This window comes from Malus domestica, chromosome 01 (assembly GCF_042453785.1).
Source record: "Malus domestica chromosome 01, GDT2T_hap1".
Lineage (NCBI taxonomy): Eukaryota > Viridiplantae > Streptophyta > Magnoliopsida > Rosales > Rosaceae > Malus > Malus domestica.
The window spans coordinates 18,360,499-18,387,825 of record NC_091661.1 but is presented as its reverse complement, the minus strand read 5'-3'; the positions used below and the strand labels follow the sequence as shown (position 1 = coordinate 18,387,825).

General features: G+C 40.9%; 2 protein-coding genes and 1 long non-coding RNA gene across 5 annotated transcripts; 1 reads left to right on the top strand and 2 right to left on the bottom strand.

Annotated features, from left to right (window-relative positions):
• The first annotated feature begins 13,489 nt into the window (after nt 1-13,489).
• Nucleotides 13,490-15,905, top strand: LOC103418733 (putative transcription elongation factor SPT5 homolog 1). Its single transcript, XM_008356867.4, has one exon. It carries the CDS (start codon nt 13,731-13,733, stop codon nt 15,738-15,740), a length of 2,010 nt encoding a protein of 669 aa, XP_008355089.2. The 5' UTR covers nt 13,490-13,730; the 3' UTR covers nt 15,741-15,905.
• Nucleotides 15,906-16,401: 496 nt separating this feature from the next.
• Nucleotides 16,402-20,163, bottom strand: LOC103412266 (mitochondrial carrier protein MTM1). Of its 3 annotated transcripts, none has more exons than XM_008350882.4 (10): nt 19,687-20,163; nt 19,280-19,354; nt 18,951-19,076; nt 18,445-18,504; nt 18,151-18,321; nt 17,752-17,851; nt 17,505-17,596; nt 17,241-17,390; nt 17,007-17,065; nt 16,402-16,886 (listed from the first exon to the last, which is right to left on the bottom strand). In XM_008350882.4, exons 1-10 carry the CDS (start codon nt 19,915-19,917, stop codon nt 16,751-16,753), a joined length of 1,200 nt encoding a protein of 399 aa, XP_008349104.2. In that variant the 5' UTR covers nt 19,918-20,163; the 3' UTR covers nt 16,402-16,750. The 3 variants fall into 3 exon arrangements, with proteins under 3 accessions (XP_008349104.2, XP_028955053.1, XP_028955054.1); XM_029099220.2 differs by having other exon boundaries at nt 18,445-18,531; nt 19,687-20,150; XM_029099221.2 differs by having other exon boundaries at nt 18,445-18,520; nt 19,687-20,104.
• A 5,042-nt stretch (nt 20,164-25,205) lies between these two features.
• LOC139195874 (uncharacterized) lies at nt 25,206-26,284 on the bottom strand. Its single transcript, XR_011580943.1, has 2 exons — nt 26,149-26,284; nt 25,206-25,482 (listed from the first exon to the last, which is right to left on the bottom strand). It is a non-coding gene; the product is annotated as an uncharacterized lncRNA (long non-coding RNA).
• Nucleotides 26,285-27,327: the final 1,043 nt, after the last annotated feature.

Here is a 27,327-nt window from a genome sequence, read left to right as displayed (position 1 = left end):
AACCACGTACATCTTGTGTTTGCTTCTCTGTCTCTATTCATTTACATACTTATCCACACTAGTGACCGGAGCAATCTAGCGAAGGTCACAAACTTAACATTTTCTGTTGTACCAAAGTCCTCACTGATTTTGTGCATCAACATTTGGCGCCGTCTGTGGCAACGACACTTATTCCCTCTCTCTTCAGCTTTGTCAAGCTAGTTTCCACCATTCGTACACTCTCTTTTGACCAGGCATCCATCTCCAACATGGGGAGCGAAGGAAGCCACAGCACACATAATGACACCCCTCTTGCACCTAGTGCGAAGCAATGAAAGAAGGAAGGAAAGAGGGTTGCTCTTCAAGCTAAAGTCGATGAGCTAAAAGCTCAAAACAACAAGATATCAATGAAGAATGAGATCTTCCAGGAGCAGTATGAGAAGCTCTTTGAGACGCTCCACAAAACTATGCGTACTCAAACACGCGAGCTTATTGCCCCTGTGCACATCAACCATCATCTGGGTGACCCCAACATGGAGGGTCACCTTCCTCCGACATGGATATCCCTGATGAGGAGCGAGCTAATCATCAAAACATTGATCAACATGAGACTTCTCTTAACCCAGCTGCTTCGACCCGAAGCAGGAGAAGTGGAGGAAGACACCTCTTTGCAGAAAGGTTGGAAGGATCGAAAGCCGTTTATCGTGACTATCGAGACTTCCTAAAGCAACGTCGAGAGAATCCCATCCACATATGCTCGAAGATCAATGACCCAAGGGTTTCTGAAAGACTCGATCCTCTCCCACGACCAAGGCCAGCTGCCAGTCTAGGGAAGGAACTACATGTCCTAGAGGAACATGAAGGTACAGAGGACTTTGAGGTATTCCGACAGACTCGCCCTAGAAGTCAGTACGGCGAGTCCAAGGAAAAATCACACGTCATTGCTCAAACTTTCCTACTTCCAAGAGGCGATAAAGACTTCGAAAGAAAATCCCAGTGGTACATGACTCCACTCAAGACCCTCTTGTCCTACAGCTCCTTGAGGAAGTAAATAAGTTGAAGGCCGAACGTCAGGCTGAGATACCTGACTGGAACCAACCCAGGCCTGGCCCTCTCACAAGGAAGATCTTTGACGCCCCCTTCAAGCGAAGACAAAACAAAGGCTTGGTTTACAACTCTATACTGGAATGGAGGACCCAATTGAACACCTTAACCTCTTTGAGTCCACCATGGCATATCGGATGCATACCGACGAAAAACGATGTCTTCTCTTCATTTCCACCCTCTCTGGCGGTGCTCTAAACTGGTATTGCCGTCTTCCACCTAAGACAATAGACTCATTTGAAGAACTGAGGAAACTGTTTGTCTCTCAACACATCTTCCAGACCGATCGTTTACATTCTGCAGATGACTTTTACACTATTCGCCAGAAGCCGGACAAGTCACTACGCTCGCTGCGATGAGGCAGACGACAAGACCACCCTCAAGGCCTTCACGGTAGGCCTACGTGATTTTTTCTTCAAGTACATGATCAATGCCAACACTTGGAAGACGTGATAGCACAGGTTTACAACCATGCCTCCGTCGAGGCAAGGACATATCAAGGGAAACCCACCACAACCACCCCTTATCAGCAAGTAGGGAGTGGAAGCCGGATCCAACCAAATGAGAAGACCTCGACCTTCCAAACGGTAGCGGTGCCTCCCCCTACCTTACTTAATAATTTGCCAAGTCAACAGACATATCAATCTCAAGGCAAAATGAAAGATTTCCATCCTCACCAGTCTCATTTTAGTAAAAAGAGTAAGGGACACTACTGCGATAACCAAGGGTATCGCCATGATAATCCCCGACCCTAGGCAATCAACACAGTAGGTCAAGCACGTGTCAGGACAACCCCTACCCCAAGGTATGAGGCATACACACCTTTGAACGCCACATGCGTGGCCATTTACCCCAGCATAGCACACTTGATACCGAAGCCAAAGCTGAGGTACCCAGATTACAAGCCCACGAAGAACACGGGCACGTTTTGCTGCTACCACGAGCATAACGGCCATGACAGCGAGAAGTGTATCACCCTTCGTGATCATATTGAAGCTTTGGCACGTGAAGGAAAAATTGATCAATTCCTCATTCACCCTCTAAGGGGTAACCATAACCAACGCCAGGTAAATGTGATATATTCCATAAGTGGTGGCACACCTATATCTAAATCTTCCAATAGGGCCATGAAAAATAGTGAACGAGCTTTAAGGTCTGGCCACCAAGTGTTTGACGTGGAAGACATCAGGGGAGGTAAGTATCAAAAGCCTAACTAGGATCCAATATATTTCTACCCTGAGAAAGAAAGAGGTATCATCTACCTTCACAACGACCCACTGATCGTGGAAGCTCACATAGCCAACTTTGAAGTACGACGAATCCTGGTAGACACGGGAGCTTCGGTCAATATCATGTTTGCTGAAGCTTTCAGGGCACTTAATGTAGCTGAACACTTGCTCGACCGCTCGATTTCCTCTCTGATAAGCTTCTCCGGTGATATCGTGCAACCTTTGGGGATCATACACTTACCTTTAACCATTGGTACAAGCCCTTACACAGCTACCATTACCATTAACTTCCTGGTGGTTGATTGCCCAACGGCATACAATGTCATCTTCAGACGCATAGGCATCAATGATCTCAAGGTCATGGTATCCACACATATGTTATTGATGAAATTTCCAACCCCCTATGGCAATGGTTACATCAGAGGAGATCAACTTAGTGTACAATCATGTTACAACACTTCGGTCAAGCAACAACACATGCATGTGCCCAAGGAAACCCTTTCTATACATGACCAAGTCATAAAAACCAGCCCAGACGAAGCCAACTTGGATCTTCACGGTGGCAACAGTCAACCCGACGATCCTCGGGATGACTCTTTCACCCAGCAAGCACAACCCGCTGAAGAGTTGAAGAAGGTTTCTATCTCAAAAGATTATCCGGATCGCATGGTGAAGATTGGTACCACCTTGTCACCACCCATTCGGTTGGCATTGATCTCTTTTTTGCAAGAGAACACTGAGGTCTTCGCCTGGTCATACGAGGACATGCCAGGCATCTTTCCCGATATAATCTGTCATCGCTTAAGTATTGACCCCAAGACCAAGCCAGTGAGACAGAAGCAAAGATCTTATGACGCTGAACAGTACGAGGCAATGAAGGTAGAAGTTGAAAAACTCAGAGGCATAGGCTTCGTCTGCGAAGTCAATTATCCAACGTGGGTAGCAAATGTTGTCCTTGTTAAGAAGAATCCGACCAAGGAAAGTCTCCTACTCCAAAAGGTCTTGTGAAGAATGTGTGTCGATTACACCGACCTAAACAAAATATACTCGAATGATAGCTTTCATCTTCCTCTCATAGACAAGCTTATAAACTCTACGGCAGAGTGTGAACTCCTGAGCTTCATGGATGCTTACTCAGGATACAACCAAATCCTCATGAACCCTCCAGACCAAGAACACGCAACCTTCACTACTGACAAAGGACTATATTGTTATAAAGTCATGCCCTTCGGCCTAAAGAATGCAGGAACGACCTATCAGAGACTGGTCAATTCAATGTTCGCCGAATAGATTGGGAAGAACATGGAAGTTTACGTTGACTAGTCAAGAGCAAACATGCTGACCAACACATCACCAATCTATCTGAAACATTCACCATTCTGAAGAGGTATCGAATGAGGTTGAACCCCAACAAATGTGCCTTCGGCGTAGCCTCTGGCAAATTCTTAGGCTTTATGATAAGCCAACAAGGCATTGAGGCTAATCCCGAGAAGATCAAAGCAATCCTCGACATGAAGGAATCGGTAACTTCAAAAGACATCCAAAGCCTTACTGGCAAGATGACAACCTTAACTAGGTTCATCTCTAAGGCCACAGACAGATGTGCTTCATTCTTCAAAACACTTAAGGGAAGTAAGAAGTACATTACATGGACTGATGAATGTGCTGAGGCATTCAAGAACCTCAAAGACTACATGAATAAAGCCCTTTTGCTCTCCAAACCTGAGGTTGGTGACACTCTCATTATCTATCTATTGGTATCGGCTTCAGCAGTAAGTTTCGTTCTCATTCAAAATGATGGTAATGTCGAACGGCCTGTCTTCTACGCTAGTAAGGCCTTACAAGATGCGGAGACACGATACTCCAACATTGAGAAATTGGCTCTAGCATTGGTTATGTTTGCTCAAAAACTTCGCCCTTACTTCCAAGCACACTCTATCATCGTGCTTACCAATCATCATCTTCGACAAATACTCCAAAGTCCTGACACTTCCAGGCGAATGATCAAATGGGCGATAGCATTGGGTGAGTTTGATATCTCCTACCAACCAAAGCCAGTTAAGAAGAGCCAAGCAGTAGCAGACTTCATCGCCGACTTCACATATCCTATTAACTTTATTTCTACGCCTAAATAAGTGGTTTCATTACCATTGGAAGCTCAGAAAATAGAACCAACAGCCCCAGAATGGAGTCTATATGTTGATGGCTTGTCCAACCAATAGGGTTGTGGAGCAGGACTAGTCCTTACGACCCCTGACAAAGTGGCGATGGAGTATGTTTTTCGTTTCAAATTTAAGGTGTCGAACAATGAGGCCGAATATGAAGCCCTCCTAGCAAGCTTACGTTTGGCCAAACACCTTGGGGTTAAACGAATTGATATCTTCAGTGACTCTCAATTAGTGGTTAACCAAGTCACCAACAACTTTGACGCTAAGGATAGCTCCATGGCAGCATATCTGGCACAAACACAATTGTTTCTCAAGCACTTCCACTACCAGATCATCCAAATTCCTCGAGCGGCAAACAGTCATGCAGATGCTTTGGCTCGCCTCACCTCAGTGGTGGAAGACAAGATTGGGAGAAAAATTCAGGTCGAATTGTTGGCAACACCAAGCACCATGGCTGCGGAAGTGTGCAACTTACAACAAGGAGATAGTTGGATTACCCCGATTTATAGATTCCTTGCTCATGGCACCCTTCCAAATGATAAAGTCCAAGCTAAGCAGATTTGATACAAGGCTACCCGTTACTTAATCATTAATGACCAACTCTACAAGCGGGGTTTTAACCTACCATACCTAAGATGCCTTACGCCCGCAGAGGCGGAAACTGTCCTTCGCGAAATACATGAAGAAGTCTGCGGAGATCATGCTGGATCTCGATCCCTAGCACACAAGGCTTTTCACCAAGGATATTACTGGCCAACACTCCACCAAGATGCCATCAGAATATCCCACTCATGTGATAAGTGTCAATGCTATGCAATTATTCCTCACTCCCCTCCCGAGCCGCTCACTCCTATTATCAGCCCTTGGCCCTTCGCCCAATGGGGACTTGACTTGATCGGCCCAATGCCTGCAGGGAAGGGCAAGGTTCACTATGCAATCATTGCAGTTGACTACTTCACAAAGTGGGCCGAAGTAGAACCCTTGGCAACCATTACTGAGGCAAAAATAGAAGACTTCGTATGGAAGAACATCCTTTGCAGATTCAGCATTCCCAATGTGATAGTCACTGACAACGGGCGACAGTTCGACAACAATAAGTTCAGGATGTTCTGTTCTAAGTTCAACATCAACTTCTGTTTTGCCTCCCCAACTTATCCTTAGTCTAATGGACAAGTTGAATCCATCAACAAAATAATCAATCGAACTTTGCAAACTAGCTTGGACAAGGCTAAAGGTTGTTGTCCAGAATTTGTACCCCAAGTTCTTTGGTCATACCGCACTTCATATCGGACATCAACAGGAGAAACCCCATTCTCACTTGCCCTTGGTACAGAGGCAGTTATCCCAGTTGAGCTTGAGCAAGCAACGTTCTGAGTCCAGAACTATGTGCAAACCGAAAATGACAAACAACTTACCCTCAACTTAGATCTAGTTGAGGAACACAGAAACTAGGCTCACTTAAGGAATGTCGCCTACAAGCAGCGCATCTCCAACTACTATGACTCAAGGGTCAAACCTCGTTCTTTCAAAGTGGGGGATTGGGTATTGAAGAAAAGATTACTCTGCGACAGAGTCCCGAGTGAAGGAACACTTAGTCCAAATTGGGATGGACAGTTTGAAGTGGTTGGCATCAGTCGCCCTGGCTCCTACAAGCTTAGAAGCTCCGATGGCAAAACCCTTGGCCATCCATGGAACGTTGATCACTTGAAGTATTATTACAAGTAAACTCACATTGTACAAGTGTTAAGCTTCGGCAATTCGGCATCCTATGTAATGAAGACTATTTGGCATGAATTCAATAAAGAGGTGATTTAGACAACTCGGTCCTAATCCTCTTACATTCCTAGCAATGAAACACTCGGGTTCAAAGCTTCAACATGAATGCTTCCAACATGAAACAAAGTCTAAGTATATGTCAACAATACTATACCAATAAATGAATAGCTTCATAATATATTCGTTCAATCATACATTCCAACACATTCATACATAAGCCAACTGTGCTTTGAAAGGGTTCAACATACTTTATGTCATTCAACACTTGCTACAATGTGCCTAGACACCTTGCCCTTATTCTCACCAACCTGGTGATGAAATGTGAAGAACGAACTCATCTTTATACCACCAACCAGGTGATGAAATGTAAACCCGTACTCTTTTTCATGCCACCAACCAGGTGATGAAATGTACAACCCGTACTTTAATATCACTTAGCAACTTGCCACTCATGCCACCAACCAGGTGAAGAAAGAACTCATCTTCATGCCACCAACCAGGTGATGCAATGTACAACCCGTACTCTCCTTCATGCCACAAACTAGGTGATAAAATGTACAACCCATAGTCTAATATCATTTGGCAACTTGCCACTCATGCCACCAACTAGGTGAAGAAGGAACTCATTTTCATGCCACCAACCAGGTGATGAAATGTACAACCCGTACTCTAACATCATTTGACAACTTGCCACTCATGCCACCAACCAGGTGAAGAAGGAACTCATCTTCATGTCACCAACCAGGTGATGAAATGTACAACCCGTACTCTCATTCATGCCACCAACCAGGTGATGAAATGTACAACCCGTACTCTGATATCATTTGGCAACTTGTCATTCATGCCACCAACCAAGGGAAGAAGGAATTCATCTTCGTGCCACCAACCAGGTGATGAAATGTGATGAAAGGTGATGAAGGAACTCACCTTCGTTCCACCAACCAAGTGATGAAAGCAACTCACCATTCATTCCACCTACTAGAAGACGAGTGGTACAACTTGTACATATGAACTCCTAGCATTCACAAATAATAAAAAATCCTCAAGCTTGACAACTCAACTAGGGGAGCACTTATGCCTAACAAGAGTTATAGTCACCAACAAAGTCTTATTGCAAGCCAACAACAACTTCAGTGCATGGCATACGAAGATCAAGCTACTCAACCCTTTTGCATCTGCTTCAAACATTTTCCCTTTGTAACAATGCAAACACTACAACTCGTAGAAAGCTTTACACACTCTTGATCAAGACAGTATGAAGCAAACCAAGTTATAGTGCCAACAAGAGCTTCATCGAAGGAGTTCAACCACAATTCTCAAAAGCTTCACACACTCTTGATCAAGACAGTGTGAAGCAAAATCAATTTATGGTGCCAACAAGAGCTTTATCAATGAAGGGCAACCACAATTCTCAAAAGCTTCACACACTATTGATCAAGACAGTGTGAAGCAAAACCAATTTACGGTGCCAACAAGAGCTTCATCAATGAAGGGCAACCACAATTCTCAAAAGCTTCACACACTCTTGATCAAGACAGTGTGAAGCAAAACCAATTTATAGTGCCAACAAAAGCTTCATCAAAGAAGTTCAACCACAATTCTCAAAAGCTTCACACACTCTTGATCAAGACAGTGTGAAGCAAAATCAATTTATGGTGCCAACAATAGCTTCATCAATGGAGGGCAACCACAATTCTCAAAAGCTTCACACTCTTGATCAAAACAGTGTGAAGCAAAATCAATTTATGGTGCCAACAAAAGCTTCATAAAAGGAGTTCAACCACAATTCTCAAAAGCTTCACACTATCTTGATCAAGATAGTGTAAAGCAAAACGAATTCATGGTACCTAACAAAAGCTTCACCCATAAAAGCTTCACCAACAAAAGCTTCAACTCCAAAGCTTCACCAACAAAAGCTTCATCGATGGAGGACAACTACAAATTCTCAAAAGCTTCACACTATCTTGATCAAGATAGTGTGAAGCAAAATCAATTCATGGTACCCAACAAAAGCTTTAACTCCAAAGCTTCAACTCCAAAGCTTCACCTACAAAAGCTTCAACACAAAAACTTCACCTACAAAAGCTTCAACACAAAAGCTTCACCCACAAAAGCTTCACCAACAAAAGCTTCATCAATTGAGCACAACTACAAATTCTCAAAAGCTTCACACTATCTTAAACAAGAGAGTGTGAAGCAAAATCAATTCATGGTACCCAATAAAAGCTTCAACTCCAAAGCTTCACCTATAAAAGCTTCAGCACAAAAGCTTCACCCACAAAAGCTTCACCCACAAAAGCTTCATCAATGGAGGACAACTACAAATTCTGAAAAGCACTATCTTGATCAAGATAGTGTGAAGCAAAATCAATTCATGGTACCCAACAAAAGCTTTAACTCCAAAGCTTCACCTACAAAGCTTCAACTCCAAAGCTTCACCTACAAAAGCTTCAACACAAAAGTTTGACCCACAAAAGCTTGACCCATAAAAGCTTCACCCACAAAACCTTCACCTACAAAAGCTTGACCCACAAAAGCTTGACCCACAAAACCTTCACCCATAAAACCTTCACCCACAAAACCTTCACCTACAAAAGCTTCACCTACAGAAGCTTGACCCATAGAAGCTTCACCCACAAAAGCTTCACCCATAAAAGAAAGCTTCACCCACAAAAACTTCACCCACAAAAGCTTCACCCATAAAAGAAAACTTCACCCACAAAAACTTCACCCACAAAAGCTTCACCTACAAAGCTTCAACACAAAAGCTTCACCTACAAAAGTTTCACACTATCTTGATCAAGATAGTGTGAAGCAAAATCAATTCATGGTGCCCAACAAAGCTTCAACCTCAAAGATTCACCTACAAAGCTTTAACACCAAAGCTTCACCTACAAAGCTTAAAAAATATATATATATATATATATATATATTTTCGAAAATTCAAAAATTCGAAAATTCAAGAATTCGAAATTTTGAAAATTCGAAGAAAAAAAATTGCCTAGGCCTCCTATTCTTTGGGCTTAACAACTTTCATAACAAATATACATGAAGAAGGAGTTTTGGGCTACCACTTAGAAAGGAAATGCCTCATTCGTCAACTCCCTCGACCGGAGACTTGGGGGACACCTACCATATGCTACTGCACCTTGATACTCAGAAGTCTCACGACCACTCAGTGACTTGGATTTTTCAAGTCTCCAACCGACAAGTTTTCCTCACTCGGGAAATTAAGGGAGCACTACCTCAACTTACATGCTTCACTCTCAAAGGTTCAACATACAAACTTCAACAAAAGAAAAAATTCAAAGAACCTAGTGAAGAAGGCCTTGGTGTATTTAACACAATACGTTGAAATAAAGCAAAGCTTGTTTATTGATATCTCCGATAAGTTACAAATATGTACATATACATGAATCAAAATAAACAAACAAGAGGGAACCTTCACAAAGGTTGCTCATGAGAAGTCTCAGCAGTCGGCAGAGCCCCAGAAAGAATAGGCACCATAGGGTGATCATTCGGAGCCTCAGTAGTGGGCAGAACCCCCCCAGAAGAAGGAGGCACCAAAGGTTGATCATTCAGAGCTTCATTACGTGGTACAGCCTCAGAAGACGAAGGCAATAAATGCATTTGGAACAAACCCACAAACCTCTGATGATCAAGCAAAATCTGACCATCAGATTCCTGCAGCTAGTCAAGCTTCCTCTTCATGTTTGTAGCATAGTCATGTGCGAGCCTGTGCAACTGTTTATTCTCATGCTTGAGCCATCTGATCTCCTGTTTTAGACTTATCACTTCAGCCGCTAATGATTCAACTTGGCGGGTTCGAGCAAATAGGCGTTAGGCCATATTAGACACAGATCCTGCACACTGAACACTAAGATCCAGAGAATCCTTAACAGCCAACTTATCGAACCGTTTGGAAAGTAGTCTGTTATCTTTGGGAGTAAGAAGGTTCCTAGCCACCACCGCAGCGGTCATATCATTCTTCATCACAGAATCCCCAACGATAAGATGACTAGTAGGGGATAAGAAGGATGGGCGCCATATGTTGTCTTGAGAAGGCATGGCTGCCTCTTCACCAAAGTCCAAGTCAACACGACGGTCGGATGGGCCAGACATTCTCAGAAATGATGAAGGAGAAATGAGGTGCAATAAATCTCTGAAGTAAAGGGAAAATTCCTACAAGCAATAACTCTCTGAATGTACTTCTTGCACACAATTTGTGCCCTTATAAAAGAAAGGGCAACATGGTCGTTGGTTCAAAAATCGAAGAGGCACCACTTTCCACACGCAACATCAGCTCCTCGGGTACCACAGATAACTTTGCCAAAGATCTCTGACAAATTTTAGACACATAAATTTTGATGGTCCAGCTACCCTACTATTACACACAAGGGTAAAGGAACAACACCACTGCTTGATAACTAGAATGTGTGGCAACATCCGTGCTCCGTGGCAAGGCAGACTGGCAAAAATGCTCAACCTTTACTCACATTCGAGAAAACACTCCCAACAAGATTGCTTGCTCAAAAATCGAAGAGGAACCACAATCCGAATCTCGAGAACCAGACTCCTAACATGATTACTTTCTCAAAAATCGAAGAGGCACCGCTCTCTGAATCTCAAGAGCATACTCCCAACAGGATTGATTTCTCAAAAATCGAAGAGGCACCGCTCTTCGAATCTCGAGTGCCAGATCCCTGATAGGATTGCTTGTTCTAAAACCGAAGACGCATCGCTCTCCGAACTTCGAGAGCCTGATTTCCTTGGATAAAGCTTGTCTGCAACTTCACATGCAACATCAGCTTTCCAGATACCACATACCACTTTTTCAAAGTGCTCTGACAAAGTTAAAACACGTGAAGCTTGCAGCTCCCACTACATTACTATGACCAAGACGGGTAAAGGAATAGCATTACTACTTGTTTTTAGGGATATGTCGACCTTCATCCTCCACGAACAGGCAGACCTGCAAAAATGCTCAATCCTTCCTCATATCTGAGAGGGCGCTCCCAACGAAGCCTCTCGAAATACTCAACTTTCTTCCCCCCCAATAATACCTATGCAAACCAGCCACACCAGAGTAAGAGTATCTCATATCATCAGGGTCAAAAGCAAGAGTATCTCATATCATGCTTTTTCCCTGTCTTTTCCTTTGCCCTTGTTCTTACCTGCAAGACAATGAGAAAGAGAGTAATCAGTCAGCACTTGGAATCAAGCTTCTAGTCAGGAACTGACTGCCTGGAACCCCTTGCCCGATTACTTACCTGGCATTGCTCTCAAGTACTTATCTTTAACATCTTATGCTTCCAGAAAAGATATCACATATGCCTGAGGAACAGATAGGGCAAGTGAGAAGGATACAAGGAAGCATGTGGAGACAAGCGCAATAGAACACATGTCGATTCATCTATTACTTCGTCAACAGCAAAAGTATCCCATATCATCAAGGTCAAACGCACTCTTGATTTGATGAACTTGTTTTGACCCTCAAATTCTTGAGTCAGCCTTATACTCTGGAGGAAACCAGAAAACCCTCCAGCCCAGTTTAAGAATAAGCATGTGGAAAGTTACTTCTTCAAAAGTAAAAGTATCGCATATCATCTCTTCTCCATTTGCTTCTCCTTATCCTTGTTGCTGTTTACGACACAAGAAGAAGGAGAACAATCAACCGGAAGCCGAAATCGAACCTCCAATCCAGGTTGCCTGCTTGGAAGTCTGATTGCTTACCTTGTCTGTTACCTCATTCAGTAAATCTCTTAGCTCGACGACTTGGGGGACTCCTACTATAGGGTTTTGTATCGCATTTGACCAAGCCTGAAACTACAAGTAAGCTTCAAGTGAAATTGATACATTACCTTGTGCATCTTAATCGGTTAAAGATACCACCCCTGGATGGAGGAAAAGTACTTCGAGAGAAGATGCCACATCTACGTATGAGACACATAAGGCAAGTGAAAATGATACCACACTTCGGTACTTAGAAGTTTCGTGATTACTCAATGGCTTGGATCTTGCAAGTCCCCAACCGAGAAGCTTCCCTCACTCGGGAACTTAGGGGAGCACTGTTTGTACCATACTTGACCAATCCCGAAACTACTGAGCACCGGTCAACGTTATACCGTCAAGGACCTAGAAGAGTTCCCTCCAACCAGGAGGCCAATCACAGCGCGACACGTGTCGACATCAGAAGCCAATCATAGCGCGACACGTGTCAACATCAGAAGCCAATCACAACACAACACGTGTCAATGTCAGAATGAAACTAGAAACTCTCTTCTATAAATAAAGATCATTATCTCACAATATTTCCTAATGTCATTTGTACTAAATCATTCACTAGTACTCACAAAATGAGAGCTTGAACCTATGTACTTGTGTAAACCCTTCACAATTAATGAGAACTCCTCTACTCCGTGGACGTAGCCAATCTGGGTGAACCACGTACATCTTGTGTTTGCTTCTCTCTCTCTATCCATTTACATACTTATCCACACTAGTGACCGGAGCAATCTAGCGAAGGTCACAAACTTAACATTTTCTGTTGTACCAAAATCTTCACTGATTTTGCGCATCAACAATTTTAATAAAACAATATTCCAACTATCTTTCCATTACCCTATGATATTTTAATAAAATAACTAGCATTTGCCTATACATTTTGTGTGTATGAATACATTTTTTTAGAAAATGAGAAGGAGGGAGGGAGAGAGAGAATGTGGGGGGGAGTGACAGGTTTTTTTTTTTTAATTTTAAATATTAGAGATATTTTAACATCACCTATAGGTGAGGCTTCAATAAAAAACAGTAAAATTTGGATTTGTGAAATTACATTATTGCCCATCATTTTTTTTGTGTGATAGAAGACTAAATAATCTTTTTACCCTCTTTTGGTTGACAAAGAGAGTTTCATTAATTAGTAGAGATATTCCAACAAAAACAACTTAACAATTTTTCTTATTAGAATCCAATAAAAAGTTTTTAAAAAAAAGGATGCCAAATAAGAATAAAAGAATCACTTTATTTTAGCCAAAAAAACATAAAAGTCCTTACTATATTAACCGCCTAATGAGAATAAAGGGGAAAAATAAAAATTAATTGGGCTCTAATTAAATAAGGGGCCTATTTAGCATATTCTTAACCGTTTGGGGCCCACAAACAAAAACATAAAATTCGCACGTACAAGTAAGCTTAATTAGCGAAACCCTAACTCATTCGGTATCACATTCACGTAGACCCTCGCGCACCCTGGGGAAATCGATGGCGCGTAGAACAGAGGCGGCGACGACGGCGATGAGAAGCAGCCAATGGAAGAGGAAGAGGAAGAGGGAGCGGATGTCTACGATAAGGTACCCTGTACCCTCGCGCCTCTATATATATACGAGGCATTAGGCGTGGGGTTTCTTGAGGAATAGCCAAATCACACAAACCCTACGAAGAGCCGAGAAGTACGAAACCCTAGACGAAGGCAATGAAGCGCCGCGGAAGAGAAAACTCGTTCTACGAACAGGAAGAAGATCCAGAAGAGGCCCTTTTTGACGACGAAGACGGAGAAGAGAAGGAGGAGGAGCGACAAGGAGGAGGCTCTGATCGTAAAAGGAGGAGATCGGATCGCAGAGAAGATTTCGCATCGAAATTTTTGGATATTGAAGCCGAGGTCGATAGCGAAGAGGAAGACTATGAATCTGAGCCCGAGGACGACGGCTTCATAGCCCAACCTGGCGACGATCCAAACCCGAGTGATGGAGAAGACGATGACGACGTTAGAAGGGCGAAACACGGTCGGCTGTTGTTCCCGGAGGAATTGGAGTCGGAGGAAGATATTGAAGAATTAGAGAGAAGAGTTCAGGGGCATTTTGATTCTCACCAAATTCAGTTTGATGATGGTGATGATGATGATGAAATTGGGCAGCAAGCTCGGTTGCCTTGCGTAAGGGACCCGAAATTGTGGATGGTCAAATGCGCGATCGGGCACGAGAGAGAGGTTGCTCTCTGCTTGGCGCAGAAGTGCATCAATAAAAAATCAAATCCATCTCATATGATCAGGTCTGCAATTGCTCTTGATAATCTGAAAAATTACATATATGTTGAGGCAGACAAAGAAGCCCATGTGAGAGAAGCTTGCAAAGGCATGCGCTATGTCTTTACTGCCCAGAAAATTGTTCTTGTTCCTATTAAGGAGATGGTAGGTGTCGTTTCTGTGGAGAGAAAACCCTCCGTTGATGTTTCGGTGGATAGTTGGGTGAGGATGAAGAGGGTAAAGATGTATGAAGGGGACCTTGGCAGGGTTGTGGATGTGGATGATGTGAGGAGGAGGGTTACGGTGAAATTGATTCCAAGGATTGATTTTCCAGAACTTGCGAGGAAATTGGAGGGACTAGGCCTACAAAAGAAGAGATTTATTCCTCCTCCTGCACGGTTGATGAACATTGATGAAGCTGAAAGAGTACTGGCGATTCAGGTAAAGGAGACAAGAGATCGGGAGACGGGTGAATACTTTGATAAGATTGGTGACATGAAGTTTAAACATGGGTTCTTGTATAAGACCGTGGCAATGAGTTCGATCAGCTGGCATAATGTAAATCCTACTTTCGATGAACTTGAAAAATTTAGAAAACCTGCAGGGAATGAGAATGCCGATCGTGGCGATGATATGTTTTCGAACCGATATAAAGGAGAGTTTATGAAGGGTGATGCAGTTGTGGTGCTGAAGGGAGATCTGATAAATTTGGCGGGGAGGGTTGAGAAGGTTGAGGGAGGGAATGTTCATATGCGACCCGACATGAAAGGCCTTCCAGAAACTCTTGTGATAAACAAGAACAATCTTTGCAAGTACTTTAAAATTGGGAATCATGTGAAGGTTACATCTGGTAGTCAGAAAGGTGCTGCTGGCATGGTTGTGAAGGTTGATCAGCAGCATGGGCTGGTCACCATTATAACTGATAAAACCAAGAAACATGTTTGCGTGTTCGCTGACGATGTTGTGGAAAGTTTTGGTGCTACTGGTGATGATGCAAATGGTGTTTCTAGTTTCTCAAGATTTGGCCATTACAGAACTCCGAGCAAGTTTTCTGGAGGTCGAAGAAGAGGGCCTGATGCTAATGGTTTGGATGCAGGGACTAGGGTGAAAATTCGGCAGGGTGTTTATAAGGGCTACCGCGGTCGTGTTGTAGAGGTCAAAGGACAAAATCTGCTGGTAGAATTAGAGTCCCAAATGAAGATTGTCACAGTTGATCGTCGAAGTTGTGTTTCTGATTCCGATAACTTTGCCGCGTTTGGAACACTGTATCGCTATGGCAATGGCATGAGAGGGACTGAGACTCCGATGAGAGATCCCAGAGCAACTCCGCTCCATTCGTTCATGACTACTCCGATGAGAGATCCTAATGCAACTCCGCTCCATTCGTATATGACGACTCCGATGAGAGACCCCAGAGAAACTCCTATCCATGATGGCATGAAGACTCCAATGCTCTACTGATTTTCAGCTTTTAAGATTTCTAGTTACGTTTGAGTATTAGTTTTTATGTTTTTTGTTAAGCCCTTTGAGACTTTGAGTATTAGTTTGGCATTTTGCTAATGTCAAAACTTTAATATTTTTGTATTAGGGGAATAAATTTTAAATATCATCCAACTTTATTATAAATTGGAGGGTCCCAATGACTATTCTGAGTCATTTTCATTTCGAAACACAGAGAAGTGAATGTAAGTCGTTATCCTTTTCCGAATAGAAAACCCTCATATCATCTTATACCAAATCAATCTTTTTATGTACTTTTTAGAAACCCCGATTTATTTTTGTCAAAGGCAGCTAGGAGAAGTGAGGTGTTGAAATGACTAAAATAATTTTGAACACAAATCATGTACAACTTATTCTAGGTTAATTTTGGAAAATTAGTATATGACAAAAATCACTTAAAATTTTAAGTCATAAAATTTTTAAAATGATTTATAAATTCATATAACATATTAAAAAATTTCAAAAAAAATTCATTGAGTAAATAAAGACTGCTGTCTGCGACAAGTATTTGGATTTATATGTTTGTCTGCCTCCATTGCCATCAAGGTTGAATAAATAAATAAAAAATATAGATTTCGTACTTTCAACCCAAACTTAAAAGTACGAAAAGAACATCGGCAGGTATTTGCTAATTTTTGTTTCAACTAAGAAAAAATGAGCACAGTTATGCTACAATCAAATACAGAGTTCAAATTTCCTGTAAAAAAAAAAAAATGATATTTCAAAAGGAACAATGAAGAGAGGATCTCCTATTCTCCAAAAATTGCTGCTATCTTCTGTCGCTTTTGACCTTTCCCACCACCATGACAAGAACATTGTGATTCGCACAGATGAAAGCACATAACCGAGTGATTTCGCTCCTTCAAGGCAGCTCCGTGTATGATTAAACGCCCGGTAAGCTTTGTACAAGTATACCAGAATCCCGAAACCAACGAACGCGCAAGTACAATCCATGAATGTGTCAGTTTTGATCATTGAGGTGTCAGATGTCTGTAATATAAAAAATACTTGACGACTTCATACGAGGAGATGACTATGCCAACAGAAGGGCCGGCACGACCAACACGGGGAACAACTCCCATGAACAACCCCTTCATCCTTCCGTCCCTATTAAACACAAAAAAGTGCGAGGCCACGGTTGGTTAAAAACAGAGAAAAATGAACATTAATTTAGGGAACTGAAATCATGTGATTGATGGCTATATTGCGGTTAGAAGTCTCATATACCTCCAAATTTCAAGCAACGTTTTTCTTGTTGTCATCATCAATGCTCTTGCAGGATCCTTCTGCAAAAAGAGAACTGTTAAAATTCAAACAGTTCATCTTTTTAATTTTGGGTGCGCTTGAATCTCGTGAATAAGTTCGATAGCACATTTAGGATTGCTTCACCGTTTCTTTCAGTACAATGACAAGAAAGGAAAGGAAACAAAATCATGGTGAAGCTTATTTTAGAAAAATAACCTCTATTTGTCGTCGAGTTTTTGCCACATCAAGTGGACATGTAGCAGCAGCTGCAAGGCTTCCTGCAACAAATCCTGCAGAGAAATTTGCCCCGAGGACACTGGCTGCGCTGGGTTCATCACCTACCAGACCAAGAATTCTTCGCCTGATCTGCACAGAAGGGGCAAATGAACAAGTTGAATCAAGCTGTGTACACCTGCTGGTGCAAGGCGTAAAAGAAAATCAGAAGGTACGTTTTGAATTTTCTTGAAATATGTGACTCACTGGCTCAAGGGTTGACCAACAGATTGCAGAAAAAGGAACATCGCGGGTAAGTTGAGCCCCAAGGCCAGTCCACAAGAGGCGATAGTTTTGAACTGTTACAGAGAAAAAAGGAAGGCCATCAATAATCTATTTTAACTAAAAGGCGACCTTATAACTATTCTCAGCGAAATCAGCTGCAAATCCAATTACTTATGACAGATGGAACAGCAGAGAATAAATCAAAACTAGAAGTAGGGAGTTCACATACAGTTTTGAAGGGGGGTTTTGTTCTTGACAGGGTCAATGACCCTATTCAGCGTCCCCCAAACTCCTGGAGGCTTCACACCGGCTTGAGTTTCCCGGAATGCCTACATTTAAAGAAGGGACAATGAGAAATTTCAATTTTGGGAGAAAAGAAAAGACAAACTTTATCATCCACATAGAATAGTTCTCCTTACATAATCATCAAGATTAGTAGTCAATACATGAATGACAGTTTATCAAGGATTTGGAAAACATGATATGGTATTTAAGCAAAATATATAGTTAGTCATCTTCTTGTCTGATGCTAATTGTATTTTTATGCCGCAGATTCTCAATAACAATTGTTATAATTTGAGGTCTGCAGAAAAGATAAACTAGGGCATCAAATCTACATATAAGATACCTGCATGCGCGTCCTTGCCAGCTCAACAGGGTAACAAGAAACGCAAGCTAAGGATCGTGCTATTGACCCTGCAACTAATGGCACATATGGTGTTATACTTGGAGCATTCTGAGTCGTGAAATCTTCCATCCAATTGCGGAAAATGTCATAACAAGGCATGTAGATCCCCACCTGATTGACAAATAGAAAAAGTAACTACTAGCAACATTACTTCCAGAACAAAGTGCATGGGATCTAACGCTGCAAGGAACCATTTAGATAAAAGAGGTAATCATTGGAAACAGGGAGACTTACAGTTGGCATGGCCAATGTTAAGCTTGCAGTAGTGCCTCTCCAGAGTCTCCAAAATCCTTCCTGCACCAATTTATTCCTGTGAAACCCCTATAATATTATTAAAAAGTTTGCCTACAAACTCAAAGACGATGACCTAAATATACAGATAGTCCCTTAATGGCGATACATTAGGCACATGGACAAGGCAACGAAAAGTGTCTTAACATGAAATTTACCCAGTTACTCTCTATCTAAGACTGTATACGATACTTTCAATCTGTCCGAAATTAATGAGAGAGAAAGTGAATAGCTTTTATTATAAGGTTAATTAAAAAAACATATGCCTGGTTTAACCTATGAAACAAATATTTAAGGTCGACACTTCACATCACAATATGACAGGAGCACTCTATTTGACTGCAAAGGTTATTTAAGGATAGATTGAACTATAAACACAAAGGAAGACAAGTCACCCCTTTTTGGGACATGAATATACTACATAAACATAAATGTATGCATCCACTAACCTGGCGTATGACTTTGTACAGCACATCCAGTGTTCCTTTATACTGGTTACACTCTGGAGGGCAGACAGTCTTGGATCCAAGTATTGAGCTTGTGCGTGGCATGGAAGATCTCAAATCTGAAAGCATCTACAGACGATCCCAAAGCCAAAATGTAAGGTGCTTCAGTACAAGGAAAAATCCGTACATGAAACCGGCTAGCTATGATTCAATCTCAATGAAAGCAATTAAGAATTGAAGATGAACTCAATAAAGGAGGTACTACTAAACTAATGAACTCAATAAAAGAGGTACTACTAAACTAAGTAATCGAAAACCAGTTGTGTACATACCGCGTTTGATTCTGCGCAAGCCACATCACATAGCCCCTGATAAGGAACTCCAGCAGCCTGTGCTTGCAACCTTGTCTGAAGGCAACGCAACAAACAATGCATAACACCAATCAATTTCCATAACACAAACCTCAAGGTTAGAGAGCTTTCTAAACATGCAACCTTCACAAATGACTAAAATTTTCAGGCAAACACCAATCAGTTCAAAAGGGTAATTTCTAAACCAATAAAATTACCCTTTTACTAATTCACAACAGCAAAAATATATGATTTTTTCACAAGGGTTCTAAGAAGCATACAGAATCTCAATCACAGCATATGCAAAATGGGACAAAGTGTCCAAAAGATGAAGAAATGGACAAATTTAAATACAACGAATCCAAAAAAAGGAAGAGAAACAGCAGAACCTTGGCAACGTCAAGAGGGTTAACGAGAATCGCAGAGACGAAGGCGGCGCCGGCGGCGGATAAAGACCGCTCGCCAAAACCCAAATTGGCGTCGGAAACACGCATGGAATGGAACAATTTCTGCTGCTCTTTGGCTTCTCTGAACATGGTATCTACGTTTCCTTCGAAATCAACTCTGCTGGCGGCCGCCGTGGTCATCCACGAGGGCAGGCCGTGCCTTGAACCCACCATTTCCTCCTCCTCCTGGTCTTTGTCGGTCTGTCCTGCAGAATGTCTGGAGATTTATTTAATATATGGAAGAGAGAGACTGAAATTTTCATGGGGAAGACGCGAGAGAGTGCGTCATTGCGTATGTGTTCGATACTTCGATGTATAATTCGTGGCGTGGAGCAGAGGGCGCCAAACAAATTGGGGCTGCTGTGCTGTGGATGTGGATTCCAATGGGAGAAATTTGAGTGGGCTTTTAAAGCAGTTCCACACCTCAAAAAAATACCCTACCATCCAGCCTATTTAATCTATTCAATGAACAATGAATAAACAGTAATAGGCCAAATACATCTCCGTTCCTAAAAAATTAATCTAGTCAATTTTATTAAAATTTTATTATTTTTTATTATAAAATAATAAAAAATAATATATTTATTTTTAATTTCTACGAGAAAGACACAATGAAGAAAAACAGAGTCGCAAAATCCCTCGCATTCCACTTCCTCACCGTCTTCACTTCGACTCTCAAACTCTTGGCCCTCCTCAACGCGTCGACCTCCTTCAACAAATCGAACTCCAACCCCTTCTTCTTCAGCTCCTCAATACACTTTTCCAGCAAGTTCTTATCCTCATTTTCTCTCTCCAACAACTTCTCCAGGTGCCCCTCCGTGTCGCTTTTATACCTTATCGCCCAAATGATCCCCAGCAAGAAGCAGAGAGAACATTGCGACGGGATCTAGGACCTGCGGCACGTGAACTCGTGCGGGTCCTGCGACGAGGAACTGAAGAGAAGAGTGAAAGCTGTGGAATGGAAGAGGAAGAAGAAGATGAAGAGCATCGTGATCTCCTTTTGAACCGAGTCGATTTGGGACTCCTTGATATTAGGATTTCAACTTGCTGACATCATACGGGCTCGTCCATGGCTCTGTCAATTTTGGGCTAGCCTGGAGACCAGCTTGGACTGGGTGCCAGCCTATTTGTTAGGTTGGAGTGGAATGACTGGGTGCCGGGCCAATAATTTGGCTGGGTGCTGGCCTATTTGTTCCCCGGTGGAACTGCTCTTATGACTTATTGTATTTGGGTTAAAACTGAGGACATATTCACTCTTTCGTATTCAAGCATTGAATAATTTGATTTCACTCGTGCTCAAATTTTGATGTAATTGATTTACTATTTAATAGTCAGATACGTATTATCTCTTTTTTATTCTATATTTGATAGTTAAATGATAAATGCACGTAACATAATTGTGCTTCTTTAGTTCCATCATTTTTGGAAAACCCTCCCTCTAAAGTAATTCCATTTTCTCTAATTGCACGTTTACGTAAGGGTAATGAGAATCAACAAACGAAATTGAATTCCTATTATGGATTACTCCGATGTTTACTAAATACTGGGGAATCAATAGTGTGGTGGACCCCACCCGAAAAAAGGAATGCAATTCATGAAATTGGAGGAATGGGATTCCCTGGATAGATGAGGTATTTGAATTCTAGGAGGGTGAGGGAATCAGGAATGCATTTTTTCTTCCTATTATGCCCTCATTCACATTATGCACAACTCCATGCATATACCAAAGAGAAGAAACTACAATTTGAGCGATAAAATTTAAATATTAAAGTAAATACTTAAATTTATAAAAAAAATAAAAATAAACAAAAGCATTATAGTGTGTCTATGAAATAAAAAGCAGTTTAATTTTTTTTTCTTACTATTATATATTATATCAAATTTCATTAAAAATCTATATACAATATTTGATTTAGTATAAGGGCATTTTAATAATCATATTAGTTTATATTCTGATTCTGCTGAATTAGTAAATAGCTTTATGGAATTAGTGTCATTTCTATTTCGATTTCATAACATTTAAGTAAACAGCTTCAGTAGGAATTCGATTCTGACTTCTCCTCATTCCAACTTCTCATCAATTCAATTCCTCTTATTTTCATTACGGTTACGTAAACGCGCCGTAAGTGTAATGTTTACTCAATGCATGCTATCTACAGTCAACTTAGTTGATTTTGGTCATTGATTAGTACCTTTGTCCAGTTTTTTATGCACAGCTTGGATTATTGAAAACTAAATTCATCTCCAATCGAATAAGTTAAGGCATCTTCAATGAGAATGGATAAAGGTCCAAAAGTAAAAAAAAAATGGTTAGAATTGTCTAAGACCATCTCCAAAGGAGACATCAAATCCTAAGTGGAATGTCATGTAATTAAATTTGAAGGTAGGAGCAATCTCCAACCGATATATCAGTACTATGTGGATTGACATATGAGTTTTCATATGTCAAATTTGACAGAAGAGAAAAGGTGATGTCAAATATTTTTTTAATTATTTTATTATGTAGGTCTCATTAATTGACACATCCCGACCGAAGTCGAGACGTGTTGGCCGTCACGTGAGAGTGACGTAGCCATGTGCATAAGGCGGAAGTGATAAAAAGTAAGAGAAAAACTAACAATTTAAAACCAATCAACTAACAATCCCAATAAGAAAGGATGTGAGGATTTAAGTATATACATACACTTTCAGAGCAAGAAGAAGGTCTAGTTGCAGTCAAGGGGACGATTGCTAAATACAACACCCGAAGGTGAATCCTGCATTTTCGGATTCTGTCAGAACACCGTTGGATTCCTCGTGGCCACCAAACTCTGCTATCTAAGACCTGGAGGGGCAAAAAAACAAAGTTGAGTGGGTCAGTAAAACACATTTACACGAAAACCTTATTTTCATTTGAATATACTAACCCCTTGCCGTAAAACAAGTATATGATTATTTTCCCAGAAATTAGAATACATAAATAAGTATATAAATATATCATTTCAATTCAATTCATGCTTTACACATTCATAAACATATGCATGCCATGCCAATATATAACAAAGTACACAATTCAGGTAAGAATAATTTCATAGAAATATGATATGTTAGCCGGAACCCCTGGGGTGGTCTGTACGGCTGAGTTTATAACTCAATAGTCAATTTAGCCGGAGTCACTATAACGACCTATACGACAATATATTGCACATAAGTCGGAACCACTGAAAAGGGTCTGTACAACAAGGTTGGGTGTAATATAATTATGCTCAATTCTACTCTCTCAATGCTAGATGTGTGATAATACATTAGTCACCTACGAGTCGGAACCACTTATAGTGGTCTGTACGACAAGACTGTACACCTAATTGGATCCAATGTGAGCATATGGTGCGGGAGGTGACATAATATACGGGCATGTGCCAGCTCTCTCTGGCTAAATCGCAATCACCATTGGTGCAAGTTTATGAGCTAACGCTTCTCAATCGAATATCGCATCATCGATGATTTACATAACCAAACACAACTTACCTGAACTTACATGGACCTCCACAACACCACATTTATATATATAAGGTATCACACATCAATTCATGTACGAAACATAATTGTATATGCATGGCATTTAAATTGCATTTCCTTTAAATACGTTTTCTGGGAAAAACGTCAAGTGTATATATATATATATATATATATATATATATATATACTGAAAATAACTGCCCACTCACTGAGATGTCAATGGGTCGTAGCCCCCGAGCCTCAATTGATTACGCTCCTCCCGAGAATAGGCCTCACCTATAGGCGTAATAATCGAATAAAGGTTATTTAACGCACATAACCAACAATAGATAATAACTTTTCATATATTGCTCAAATTGGGTATATGAATATACCACAGTGACCTATACAACCTCAGGATCATCCCCAAATTTTTAGATAAATTTTTGGAAGCCTCACGCGCCCCCACGCGCCGACAATGGCACAGCCAGACGCGCCCCCCATGCGCGGCCATGTGCCAGGCACATTGACGACATCAGTTAACGCTGTTGGAATATTCCGTCAGACTTGACGGAATATTCCATCGTCTTCTTCTTCAAAACTCCGGCGACCATCATCGGCGCCGAAAAACTGGAAAATTTTCTAACTATGGTTTCTTCTTCATTTTTGCACCATTTTCTACGTACTTTATACCAAAATGAAGATCTCACAAAGATGAACACAACCGTACCTGGCTTGACCTTCGACTTGTCGGAAATTGGCCGGAAAAAGCCTCAATAATTCTGGCCAGATTTGAAACTCTCCGTTCTCACTATTCCGAAGTCCAAAATCTTCAAACGAAGTACTCCGAGCTTCGTAAGGACCTCCTTAAACTCCCTATGTCCTTTAAATTCCCTAAAATTCAACATTTTACGTGAGCATGAATAGTACCTCAAATCGGGTTTTGTGATTCGACGTGAAATCAAAGGTAATCTTACCTATATTTGGTACCTTTGAACTCGTGAGGACCATAGGAACACCATGGTACCATTTTCTTCTTCTATCTGCCATGTTTGTAAGGGCTTCTGGTTGTGTCCGTACAAGAGAGAAGAGAAAGAGAGAGTAAGTCTGAGAGAGAGAGAGCACGGGAAGGGGAGAGAGAGAGAGAGAGAGTGGGTAGGTGGGTGTGTGTGTGGTCCAAAAGCCACCAACCAAAACTAAGAAAAAACTTAGTTCTAATTGAGTCACCAATCCCAAATACTTACACCAAAACATATCATACACGCATCATTCAATGTCCGAGGGTATTTCCGTCTTTTCACGTCAATAAGAATTATTTTTCGGGACGGGCTATGACATTAATGCACCAATTATAGATCTTGAAAATTTATTTTAATTGATTTCTTTTTAAAATGTATCCTACAAATATAATTTATAACTAAAAAAATATATCGGTTGGAAAAAGAGAAATTTTGACATTGTAATGTTAGTCATCAAATTAACATTTGGCATTTATCTTTTGACCTCTCTATTGAAAATGCTCTAATAACCCTCTCCAATCAACAGGCCATGTTTCGGACAAAAGGACATCAGACTGATAGTACCTAAACTACCCTTATTAAAAACCCAACTAATTAACCAAACATGCCCTTAATTATTAAAAATCAAAACCCTAACCAGTCCATCTTCTCCATTTGTCTCTCTGTGTAAACCTCTTTCTATCTTCCCCATCCACTTTTCCCTAGTCATCCTAACTTCCTGTATGTATATTTACTTTACAAGTCTTTTATGCTTACTGTTATGAATCTTTCTAAAGAGTTAGTCTTGAAAATGGAATAAAGAAAATTAGGGAGTTATAAGTACTTCTTTCGGACCCTAAACACCATTGACACTGGCGGATTTGCATTTGCACTGGAGAAACTCTCCTATTAGATGTCAGAACATAGTATTCTGGAATTAATCCCCCTTCTGGTAGTCTTTGTTTGTTTGTTTTTTTTTTAAAATCAAGAAGCGAACTTTCATTATATTAAAAACTAGTATAAGGGCCCAAAAAGAGCCAGGTAAACAACAACATAAAGTAAAAGGCCTAAGCAAAATGAGAGCCGCAACCAAGATACAACGTGAGACCCACATAAGCTTAGGCTTTAAGGCTGAAAAAACAAACAACAAACAACCCTAATCTCAAGCAGCATAAATCAGATCGCCACCGCAGCCACATCCTCAAAGGAAGTCAAACTCTGAACCGAGAAAGTAGACACCAGATCCAAATCCCTTCACTAATCCCTACAAATATACACAAATAAAGTATCTTATGGGTAAAAAGTGAGGATGAGGGTATGTAAAATACCCATACTGTGGTGAAGGCCACATAACACTTGGTCTCAATGGGGATCCGGCATGCCGGTTGGGGGAGGGGAAGTAAGGGAGGGAAGTGGATCTTATATTTAATTTTTTATCGAATCCCATCAATCCGAGCACATGGTGTGTGGGAATGAAATATTACGCCTAAGGAAGAGGGAAGAAGAAAAATTAAAAGATAGAAAGTAGTAAAAGCAGGTGAAAAAAGTCGGATAAGGGCCATGAAGCCCAAGATAGTTGAGACTTGACTAAAAAAAAACTGAGATTAAACTCATGAGAGAACAGGAATTAAAAAGGAAGGAAGAAAACTGGAAAATGGGAAGGAAGAGGAGGAGGGATGCAGGGAGGGGGAGGAGCAGAGGAGATGAGAAGGGACGAAAATACTTGACGACTTCATATGAGGAGATGACCATGCCAACAGAAGGGCCGGCACGACCTACACGGGGAACAACTCCCATGAACAACCCCTTCATCCCTCATTAACACAAAAAGTACTAGGCCATGGTTGGTTAAAAATAGAGAAAAATGAACATTAATTTATGGAACTGAAATCATGTGATGGCTTATATTGCAGTTAGACGTCTCACATACCTCCAAATTTCAAGCAACTTTTTTCTTTCTGTCATCATTAATTTATGGAACTGAAATCATGTGATGGCTTATATTGCAGAAAAAGGAACATCGCAAGTAAGTTGCGTTCCAAGGGTAGTCCACAAGAGGCGATAGTTTTGTACTGTTACAAAAAGAAAAAAGGAATGCCATCAATAATCTATTTTAACTAAAAGACGACCTTAGAACTACTCTCAGCGAAATCAGCTGGAAATCCAATTACTCATGACAGGTGGAACGGTAGAGAAATAAATCAAAACTAGAAGTAGGGAGTTCACATACAGTTTTGAAGGGGGGGTTTTGTTCTTGACAGGGTCAATGACCCTATTCAGCGTCCCCCAAACTCCTGGAGGCTTCACCTCGCCTTGGGTTTCCCTGAATGCCTACATTTAAAGAAGGGAGAATGAGAAATTTAAAATTTGGCAGAAAAGAAAAGACAAACGTTATCATCCATATAGAGTAGTTCTCCTTACATAATCATCAAGATAAGTAGTCAAAACATGAAGGACAGTTTATCAGAGATTTGGAAAACATAGTGTCGTTTTTAGGCAAAATATAGTTAAAAAATTCAGTAGTAAACATTGGTCAACAGTCATCTTCTTGTCTGATGCTAATTCTATTTTTATGCCGCAGATCCTCAATAAAAAGTGTTTTAATTTGAGGTAGACTTTGGGATTGGTCAAGAGGTGCTGCATAAAAGATCAATTAGGGCATCAAATCTGCTTATAAGATATCTTACAGGTAAAAAGTTTGGAATTTGCCAGAGTTTTTTATAAAAACTGTTTTTATTGTGTTTTGATTAAACAGTTATAAAATAAAGTTATTGAGTATTTAATGCATTTTTTGTGTAAAGGTGCTTTTAACAAAAAAAACAGTGTATGAATGTTTGGTAAAATTTTATAATAAAGTTGATATGAATATGTTAAATGATTCAAAATAATATAGTATTTAATGTGGTGTAACTTTTTTAATATGTTGTTTTTTCCAAAGTACCATAGCCCCAAACCAACTCCGCCTATGTCTTACATGGCCGGTCCCAAGCCCGGATAAAGGAGGAGGGGGAGGGCGTCAGGTAGTCGACAGCCGGCACTCCATGATCACGTCGAATCCTTATGAAAATGAATCCAGAACAAAATCGCGCTAAAGCTAGGGCGTCACCCG

What these genes read in the sequence shown, in the direction of transcription:
- LOC103418733 (XM_008356867.4), top strand. Translation starts at nt 13,731, where the DNA reads ATGAAGCGCCGCGGAAGAGAAAACTCGTTCTACGAACAGGAAGAAGAT.
- LOC103412266 (XM_029099220.2), bottom strand. Translation starts at nt 19,917, where the DNA reads ATGGTGGGTTCAAGGCACGGCCTGCCCTCGTGGATGACCACGGCGGCC. An exon ending in ACCCTCTTGACGTTGCCAAG is followed by an intron (nt 19,355 to 19,686) that starts GTTCTGCTGTTT and finishes CGTTGCCTTCAG; the next exon opens with ACAAGGTTGCAAGCACAGGC. An exon ending in GTTGGTCAACCCTTGAGCCA is followed by an intron (nt 17,391 to 17,504) that starts GTGAGTCACATA and finishes CCTTCTGTGCAG; the next exon opens with ATCAGGCGAAGAATTCTTGG.